Below are 11172 nucleotides of genomic sequence, written 5' to 3' on the forward strand. Positions count from 1 at the left end.
ACGATAGTCTAAATATAATAGTATATATGTACATTGTTTAATTGGCATATACATTTTTAAAAGCCATTATATCTAAAATCTTTGGGGTCCATAAAGATGTATAATCGCTAACTGCATAGGAATCGCCAGTTTTCTCAAGGAACGTAGCATTAAGGTCGTAGTCGACGGTGCATGCTCTGATTTAAAACCTTTGAATGCTGGTGTCCCGCAAGGCTGTGTACTATCTCCGACTCTGTTTCTTCTGCATATCAATGATATGTTACAGATAAGTAATATTCATTGCTATGCGGACGACAGTACAGGAGATACATTATATACCGGTCATGCAAAGATCTCGCGGGCACATACCGATGAGTGCCGGAATAGACTTGTGTCTGAAATCGAAACTTCACTCCATCAAGTTTCGATCTGAGGTGAACAAAATCTTGTTCAATTTAACCCCAAAAAGACACAAGTCTGCGCGTTTACCGCAAAAAAGACGCCGTTTGTCGTATCTCCTCACTTTCAGGGCACTTCCCTTGATAAAAAGTCAAGTCTAGGAATTCTGGGCGTTGATATATCTTGCGACGTCCAGTTTTGCGGTGATCTGGAGGAGAAGGCTAAGATAGCTTCCAAAAAGTTAGGAGTGCTCAATAGGGTGAGACGATATTTCATGCCAGAACACCGCCTGAAATTATATAAAGCCCAAGTCAGGCCGCATATGGAATACTGTTCTCACCTGTGGGCAGGAGCGCCACAGTACCAACTCCTTCCGTTAGACCGCATTCAAAGTCGGGCGGCTCGAATTATCGATAGTCAACGCCTTACTGTCCGGCTTGACCCATTGAAACTGCGCAGAGATGTTGCATCTCTGTGCATCTTCTACCGAATTTATCATGGGGAGTGTTCTGAGGAATTGTTCGGATTGATACCTGCTGCTGATTTTCACCACCGTACAACCCGCCACAAACTAAAGTTTCATCCCAATCATCTGGACGAGTGGCGGTCTTCCACCGTGCGTTTTTCAAGGCACTTTCTTCCACGCACAACCATTCTTTGGAATCAACTTCCAGCAGCAGTATTTCCGAACCGATACGACAACATAACCTTCAAGAAAAGAGTATATTCCTTTTTAAAAGGCCGGCAGCACACCTGCAATGCCGCTGGTGTTGTGGGTGATCATGGGCGGCGGTAGTCACTTACCATCAGGTGAGCCGCATGCTCGTTTGCCCCCTGTGTTGTAAAAAAAAAAAAAAAAAAAAAAAAATATTACGTGAATTCGATAGGTTTTATTAGAAAGTGGTAAACATCGTCTATAGATATGAAAAACGTTATAAATATAAAACATACTATGACACCGGTAACTTGACAGGTGTAGAAAACAGCAAAACTATTTTCAATTTCAACATATAATTTTCTTGACCTTTCATGTGATTTTACCATGTTTTCAAAAATTCTTAGTGTCTATTTAATTTTTATGGAACCTTTCATTTCAAGGTATGGCATTGGGCCTTTTAAGATAAGGCATTGCTTCTCAACTCCTCTCCTCCTATCTATGGCCTTGAAGGTACGTATATGAATTTTGATAGGTATTTATGTGATCATGAATTAAAGTTTAATACCGGCACCTAATTATTATTGTTTTTTTTTTAAAAGGGTTATCATATCCATAAACTAAATTAAAATAATGTTTAGTGATACTGATTCGTCCTATTATTCATTATAGACGGTTATATTAGTTAGACAGAGACCGAAAATATATCGTAAATAATATATGCAAATTAAGATTTTCTACATACAATAAATTGTCTATAATTATTTTTTTTTCGTTGACTTATTTTTGTTTATCTCACTGAAATAACTCTGTAGTGAGTAACGGAACGTAGATTAATCATCACCGCTATATGACGTTTCTTATGTCAAAAATACTCTTATAAGTGTATGATTTGGTTTACCGCACCCAATTTTTTTTATCTTATTATTAGTTAATGTTAGTTTATACACCACAAAGTGTGAATAATTCAACAAAATGGACCACTTGCCGGCTTGTGTTATTGATGTCGGCACCGGATATACAAAACTGGGGTTCGCCGGCAACAAGGAGCCGCAGTTTATCATTCCGTCGGCCATCGCTATAAAAGAAACTGCGAAAGTTGGTGATCAATCGACTCGGCGTATGACGAAAGCCGTCGAGGATCTGGACTTCTTTATAGGAGATGAAGCTTTTGACGCGACAGGATATTCGGTGAAGTATCCGGTACGCCACGGCTTAGTAGAGGATTGGGATTTAATGGAAAGGTATATTGAGCAATGCATATTCAAATACTTAAGAGCCGAACCGGAAGACCACCATTTCCTACTCACTGAACCACCGTTGAACACGCCTGAAAATAGAGAGTATTTAGCTGAAATAATGTTCGAGTCATTCAATGTACCTGGATTGTACATTGCTGTGCAAGCCATGCTGGCGCTCGCTGCGTCATGGAAATCACGAGCGCCAGCGCAGCGTACCTTTACTGGCATTGTGGTTGATAGTGGGGATGGTGTGACTCATATTGTTCCAGTAGCGGAAGGTTATGTTATTGGCTCATGTATTAAACATATTCCCGTTGCGGGTAGGAACATTACTTCTTTTATTCAGTCACTTCTTCGTGAGCGGGAAGTTGGGATACCCCCAGAGCAAAGTTTAGAGACTGCAAAAGCAATCAAGGAGAGATTCAGTTATATTTGTCCTGACATTGCTAAAGAGTTTGCTAAATATGACTCAGACCCAGGCAAATGGATGAAGAAGTATACAGGTGTGAATGCTATTACTAAAAATCCATTCACAGTTGATGTTGGATATGAAAGATTTTTAGGCCCAGAGATTTTCTTCCATCCAGAGTTCTCAAATCCAGATTTTACTGTCCCTCTTAATGAGATGGTGGATGAAGTTATTCAGTCATGTCCAATAGATGTGAGAAGAGGACTGTATGGGAATATTGTGCTTTCTGGTGGATCCACTATGTTCCGTGACTTTGGAAGACGATTACAGAGAGATATAAAAAGAACTGTGGATGCACGACTTAAGCTTTCAACGATGTTATCTGAAGGCCGCATCACCCCAACACCTATTGATGTTCAAGTTATTTCCCACTACATGCAGCGTTATGCAGTTTGGTTTGGTGGTAGTATGCTTGGATCAACTCCTGAATTCTACCAAGTGTGTCATACTAAACAAGCATACATGGAGTATGGACCTAGTATCTGTAGACACAACCCTGTTTTTGGCACCATGACATAATTATTATCTTTGTTTACTGCCAGTATTAAGTCAAATTATAATAATGAAAATCATTATTATATAATAATTAAGTGTTATGAATTTATTAAATATAAAGAGCATTTTACAAGGAAGCCTGTTACTTTAAGTACCATAAATTTTTTATGTTTTTATTAATTACATTTAGAGTCAAGCCAAATTAAACTGTTAGCAATACTTATGTAGCACAATACACATATTTTAAATATTATGTTAAAATTCAGTTCTCAAAATAGAATGATATATTATTAAACCTATTTTATTAATAATTTTAATTACTTTTTTGTATAAATTGGCTGGAGTCTCTGTATTAGTGGCATTTAATATTGCATTCCAGCTTTTTACCAAATAAAATCTTACTCTTGAAGATAAATTATTTATTCTTTTAATTTAGAATATTACTCTAAAATAGTTATAGTCGACTGCAAGATTATTATACTATTTAAAAAATAAGATATTATTCTGTTTGATAACTAAATTACTGTACTGATTTATATGGATATTGAAGGAATACTCTGAAATGCTTTGAACTAGTGAATTGTATGCTGCTTAAAATCCCTTTGTGTATAATCTTATATTGTCTGAATCGATTTTTACATCAAACTTTTATTAAATCTGCTTTTTTTAAAAGAAAACATATCATTATTGACAACTACCAATCCTTAACATTTATAATACAATATCTAGGTATTTTATAATACTTGGCGTTCTCTATGTTATATACATATTATTATAAATGACCTCAGATGCAATTAGAAGACAAAGTTAGATATTAATACATGTTAAATATTGCTGCTTATTATTAATTTTATTACAATATTAGGCACATTGTAGGTACATTACATCTATTCAAGTTTAATTTAGAGTCTGTAAGAAGTATTAAGCCAAATGAAATATTCACAATATTTCAAGATTTTATATTTAACAAAGTTCTTTTTTTTTCGGATATAATCCGTAACATGTATTAATAAAAAGTTTACTTTTGCACACTAATATCACAGCTAGTACAGTCTTATCTGTGATTGCATTATCAAAATATAGAATACTGTTTTGTAAACAGTTTATCAAAAATTTACTAATTTGTTAAGCTAGTGATAAAATATTTTGCAGTATATCGTATAACTTAGGTGTTAGATCAGTCTGGATTTTCAGCCCATATTTATGATTTTAAAATATTTATCTTTGCGTTTTATAGTAAAAGTATGACACTGCACGGTTATAATGTGACTAGACTAGGGTTATAATCCTTAGTAACATAAAATGGCTTTGCCATAGATTATGGATATACACTGCGTTTAAAAGACACAGAAATGTTAGAGTTGCTCTTTTCATTCCTCGTTTCTAATTAATGTGTTCATGAACATAACTGATGCCGAATAGACGCTAACAGTGAGAAAGGGATAGGGTTGGCACTGTGAAAAAATTAATATTTTTTAATTTTATTTAATATTTTCTTTAATTGTAACGATTTAAAAAAAATATATAACGGAATGGTAACCCAGCTTGCGCTATCTCTATATATTGATGCGGCACTCGTAACGGATGATGCTTATAGATGAGCATGAAAGCAAGTTAAATTGGCTCATCGTGACAGACTACGAGAATTGACCACCATGACTTCCCGGAAGGATCACGTGGAGGTCGTATGGAAATGCCAGTTCCTGTTTTTAACAATCTCTTACTCTCATAATTATGATGATATAACTGATCTATCCATATTAGCCAAGTTAGTTTGTTGTGTTGTTTGTAAGTTGAAGTCGGTATTTTTTTTGTGGAAAAAAGGTAAATAATTTTAGCAATGTAAAGTTAGATAACGGAGATTCTGAAACACCATTTTCCTAAATATATTTATGAAATTAAAATATCATTTTCATAATACAGTAAAATCTTTATTCTAAGGATCAATATAAACAAAGTTTTAATAGATTTAATTCAAATTCAAGTTATGGAATTCATTACCTGTTGTCATTAGAAGTACAAAATCCATTGATGCTTTCAAGCGACAAGTGAAAGATTATCTCTCTATTTGATTGATTCGTCATTTGATGAATTGACATTCTTTATTTATGTATTTATATAATTATTTATTTTATGTTAATTTGATTTCCTTGAGCTCATAATGGTTTATATTGGTTCTAGTATTAGGTACATATTTAACATATGTATAGGACTATATATTGTATACAGTTAATAAATTTATTTCTTGTATTTGATAAAGGCACTTATAATTATTTTTCTTAATGTTTTACGCTGTTTACTTTCTTAATTATACAATACTAATACCTACTTGTATAACATGTACCTACATTAGTCCATTACCCTAAGGTTGTCTTCAAAAGATTGCTCTCAGCTATAAGATCGACATAAGTACTATACTTACCCAATTGTATCGTTTTATTAGTTAATTGTCTTATTTGTTTTCTATATTGTATAATGTAACTAAAGTATACTCATTCATTCATTTAAAATTACTATAAATTTAGTTCTTGGCGATCTTAAAAAAAATAATTTCGGGAAACTATCAAATTAAAATATTAGGTTAAGAGGTAAATTTAGACAAATGGTCGATTCTGAAAGTGCAAAAAAAAATGTATCGTTTTGAAATTCCGTAAAATGTATCTTGAGGTATCTGTGTTTTTAGCCTTAAAAATACTTTTTAACCAACATGAAAAAGGAGAAAGATTTCGATTTATGTTTTTATTTTTTGTATAGTTTAAGCGATGTCTTCATTAATTCTGTTTCGATTTGTTACTGCTACAAGTATTTTTGCCATCGATATTTATATATTCAAGTGTAGGTCTTGTACCTATAAATTTTGTCACATTTGAAGCTGTAGAGTTCGTTGAAAGCAAAAACATGAAGTATTTTGTATGGGTAAGTACGTAAACGTTCATTATCTACTTATGTGTATTATGCCTATAATCTATTAAGCTATTTACAAATGGTTTAGCGCACGAATAGTCTCGGTAGAGGCGATCGACGTGTCTGAGAATGTCCTTTCCTTATTCGCACCGACAGATCCAAATGTCTATTGAAATTCCTATTAGTAGAGATCCTAACTATTGTGATTAAATCTTTGATATTAATATTATTATCTATGTCAGTGGGTAGATTTAAAACCACATTCATACCACTATATCAATTTAAGTTTTAAATTAGACATTTCGCCATGATATTGACATTTCATTTTGTATTTAAGTCTAGCTAACGGCTCCACTCACGTGAATCAGTACATAAAGAATCCTGTGTGCTAAGTTAGGATATAACCTACCCGCAAACCAAATTTCATTCAAATGCGTTAAGTAGTCTTTGCATGAAAGAGAAATAAATATTAATATGTCAATCCATCCATCGTTGCAAACTTTCGTATTTATTATATTAATAGAATTATTATCCATATATGTATGCACTTTGAAGCTATATTCATATCTTAAGGTGGGCACCAGGAAATTTTATTCTTAGCACAGCCCACTCGGCTCCCACCTACAATATGCCTATGTTAACAATATATATAAAGTAACTATATACCTACCTATAATGTTTTATAAGCAGGATGTAAACACGAGATAAAACAGGTATGTGACTTACAGTTATAAATAAGTACATATATATATATATATATTTATTAGAACGTGGGTGTTGTAGAGATACTCTCGTTTCAGTTAGACGTATGTGTAATAATTATATTGTATTCTACAATCTTTATTGTATATAATTTACATTGGATACATATAAATTATTTAATATACAATGGCGTACTTATCCCATAGAAGGATCACTTACAGTCAATATTTGAGAAGCTGAAATAAAACTATAGAATGTTTGAGGGTAAAAACTGTACAGTTAAAGATAATTATATTATTATTTTGTATTTATTCAATATTTTTTTCCATGTAGATTTTACTGTACAACCGCATATAGTCTTGAATTATTTTATATAAATATTCAATGCGTAAATAAAAATATAAAATATAATCGTCACAAAATTTAACGCAATACTGATGATTCTATTATTATTTAGTATTAAGCGCTGCACCTTTAATAAATGAATTATAATGAAATGGCAGCCCTGGCAAAACGCCATCCCTATCTACTTGTTTCGAATTACCAGGTGATGGCAACCTATTACGAGTTTTTACAAAGCGTCAGTTCTAATTAGTCCGGAACGCAAACGAGAACGTGTCTCGTATAAAAGGCGCGATTTCCAAACGAACGGCCCGATTGTATGACTAGGTAGATAGGTACTCAGTATTACATCGCACATACTCTTTTGATTTTTGTTGCTTTTGGTACAGTTTGTTTAATTGGCAATTAAGTGTGTCATAATATTGAAGAATGACCAGACAAACTTTTGGTATGACATGTATGGTTTGCAATTTATAATGTATTTTGCACCACAAGATAAAAAAAAAATACCGTGATCTCGAACACTAACAGAAAAATAAATGGAAAAATGTTTCGTAGATACAATAGACTGAAAATATCATCATATCAACCGTTATGTGTCCACTGCTGAACATAGACCTCTTCCATAGACTGCCATAAGGAACGGGACTATTCTTTATGAGAGGGATTTTACCCGTAGTTATCACGCTTAGCAGGCGAATTTCCAACCGCAGTTTAGCATTTTTTTAGAGAGAGTTTAGTCGGACGTTGTGGCCCATCTTTCGACCTTTAAGTTTCCTTAGTTGTCTATTATGACATCCACGGAAAAGGAAGGGGTGGCCCATTCTATGCCGGAACCACACAACAAAACTGAAAATATATTTAATTAGAATTAGATTGCATCAAGTGTCTACAAATACTTCGCTTACTCGTAGATGTATACATATGTATATATTAATTCCCGAAATTGAAATATATACGGGTTTTACTTGGCCGGTTTTTTTCATTACACATTTTCTTTCATTGTGCACGAGTTCAATATAATGTTTTTTTTTTTGTTAAAGTCAAAAACTTTATTTTCCGCACTGGAAATATAATAAAAGAGAAACGAACTCAGTTTAAGAATTTCTTATGAACATGTAAGTTTGCTTCGGCATCGCCACAAGAAGTTGAGAAAAGTAAATAGAATACTTAGTTTGAATTCTTTGAACTCTAAAGTTGAACCGACATAAGGCACTGGTAATAGGAAATCTTGCCAACTCTTCAAGGGCTGAGAACAAATGTACCTAGTTTACAACTCGAGCTGGAGTTTATTAACTCAAATACTTAATACATTCTCGGAAATTTAACCGGAGGTTTAACCGAAATCGTCTTTTCAAAGATAATTTTGGTACAACACTGCACAAGTTATATAACATTTTTTGTCCAATTCTAATAATTCTTTGTTTTAAATATTTTTTTTATTTTGATTCTGTTTGTTTTGATGGAGTTTTTGAAATGTCAATGAATTTCAATTTGAACATAATAAAATTAATACACACATACAAGTATATGTCTGTCACACCCATCTTTGGAATGCCAAATACTTCGATTCAAATTGACCTCATTAAAATTTATATCCAAATAATTTATTGTTTTAAAAATATATTTATCAATTTATGTTTCGTGGCAACTGAATTCACATAACGTAGTTGGAAGATAATTTTTATGCAACTTACAAACGGAAGAGTTTCAAAACTCATCTGTATTCCTTTTTGTATGTATTTAACACAATATCTTCCAATACTGAATACTGAACTGATTTTGATATTTTTTTTTTACAGTTGATAGAGTGTACTTTTGTATTGCTCCTATTATAATTTTGTCTATGTTAAAGATTGTAAATATATAATAAATATAATATATTTTACCAATGTTTGGATATTGTCATAAGTAGTTGCATGAATTCGAATAAAATTGGCCACACATTATATTTATGTGACATATTAGATCGCATATATAATTTTATCATAATAGTTGTAAGATATAAGATTATTATAACACAGAGTCAAAAGTAAATATAGGTACATGTATATATATTTATTTAACCCTTTGCACCAAATACATAAAAATATATAATGACATTAGAAAATTAATTAAAATACGGTAGAATAATATACAGTTGAAATTATAGACAAAAAGGTACAAGAGGGTGTCTTATCGCTACAACTTTTGGTTAATGGAGAGCACAGAAGTGGGTAGGTGACACAAGAGTGAAATAATATATTTTTTAAATGTATAAAACACAAATTCCACACACGTAATCACACGAGCAAAGATGGCGGGTCCAACTATTAAAGAAGACCGATTATTTCCCATTGAGTAACTACTATATTTCCGTAGGGTTTCTGCATACGTGCAATAAGAATACGTTAGGGTCGGAGCTAATTGCGAAGTGCAACCATTGTTTCACCCTGCCCTCAGCGCTACGGACCTCGTACCATGAGAATTTTAATTACAACTGAAACAATCCGAGGCAAAGCAATATTTTTCATACAAACCGGGAGCGTGAATATTTGATTTTACTTTTTATAGAGATACCTAGATATATTTTATTACACAATATGTATATATTTTTAGTTTAATTTTTTATGTAACATAATAAATTCCATACAAGCTGATGGTTCACCTGGTGAAAAGTGGTGACCGTCGCCTATAGCATTATGGGTATCGTAGAGAGACATTTAGAATATTTGCAAAGCATGTGAAGAAAGCTGAAAATTTGGTATTATATATATACCTACATATTTCTTGGTACTTAGTACACCTAGACCTAAGTCATAAATTCAGTATACCTAATGTCTATAGCTATAGGTATCTCCTACCCACGAATTTTACTAATATTATAAGTGTAAATGTAAAATGTTTGATTTAATGCGAATTAGAATCTAAGATGGCAGTTGATAAGGTGGTAGATAGCAAAATAATTTATATACTTATTATAATTTATATAGTTTATAAATGATAACCAATAGGTAATTTAGTTGTGTTAATGATTTAAGAAAGTGAAATACTATACTAGTATAGTATTGTATTATCTGCGGGAGAACTGTAGGTCGATAAGTAGGTTACACTAAAATCAGGATAGTTAGTCTATCATGACCGATATACCAGGAATTATTAGTTGGTAATAATAATAAAAATATGATTGCCAACTACTTATAAATATAAAGGAGCAAGTATTTAGTAAGCATGGTCGTGGCATAGAATGGGCTATCATTTTATTTCCCATGGGTGTCGTAAGAGGTGACTAAGGGAACTTAATGGCCGAGAAATGAACAATCGCGTCCCTTTTAAAAAGGCACCAAAATCTAACTGCGGTTCCCAACGCGCCTGCCAAGCATTTCAACTACTAGTAAAAACCTTGAAGGAGGAAACCTATGTTCAGCAGATGACAGTTGATATGATAATGATGATGATGAAGTAGATTCATCACGCTGGCTTCCAAAGAAGACTGCGTGAATATCTACCTGGTCGGATATATTGTTAGCAATAGGGCTATTAGTTTTCGTTATTAACAATCCCTTTCTCCTTATATTGTTTGTATGTATAAGTATTTATTATCTTAATCTAATCTTCTTTCTATAGAAAAGTAATTTTTTTTTATACAACTTAGAATGGCAATCAAGCTGACGGTCCATCAGATGGAAAGTGGTAACCGTCGCCTATAGACATGAGTAGTGCCATGGACAAAACCGAGTATACTGTTTCGCCCATGATACCCCTATGCGTTGCCATTCCTGAGGACTCTGGTGTTATTACTTTGTACCCTGTAAATTCACGCCATATCCCACCCTTCAAACCGAAACACAGCCATGCAAACACAACTGCTTCACGGTTGAAACACGAATGGGACAGAGGTACCCAAGCAATCGACTTTTGTACAAAATCTCCCTCTGGTAAAATATATATATAAGTGGTTGCAATCAGTTTTGCCAAGAAGTTTCATTTCTTTATAGTATCAGTGC

At 33.0% G+C, this 11172-nt stretch overlaps 1 protein-coding gene across 1 annotated transcript; it reads left to right on the forward strand.

The window, feature by feature from the left end:
- The first annotated feature begins 1890 nt into the window (after positions 1-1890).
- On the forward strand, positions 1891-3653 carry LOC113521886 (actin-related protein 3). Its single transcript, XM_026907542.3, has one exon. The coding sequence runs from the start codon at positions 2009-2011 to the stop codon at positions 3260-3262; it is 1254 nt and encodes a 417-aa protein (XP_026763343.1). The 5' UTR covers positions 1891-2008; the 3' UTR covers positions 3263-3653.
- The last annotated feature ends 7519 nt before the right edge of the window (positions 3654-11172 follow it).

This window comes from Galleria mellonella, unplaced genomic scaffold, assembly GCF_026898425.1.
Source record: "Galleria mellonella isolate WM207_F2 unplaced genomic scaffold, CSIRO_AGI_GalMel_v1 utg63, whole genome shotgun sequence".
In the NCBI taxonomy this organism is placed as follows: Eukaryota; Metazoa; Arthropoda; class Insecta; order Lepidoptera; family Pyralidae; genus Galleria; species Galleria mellonella.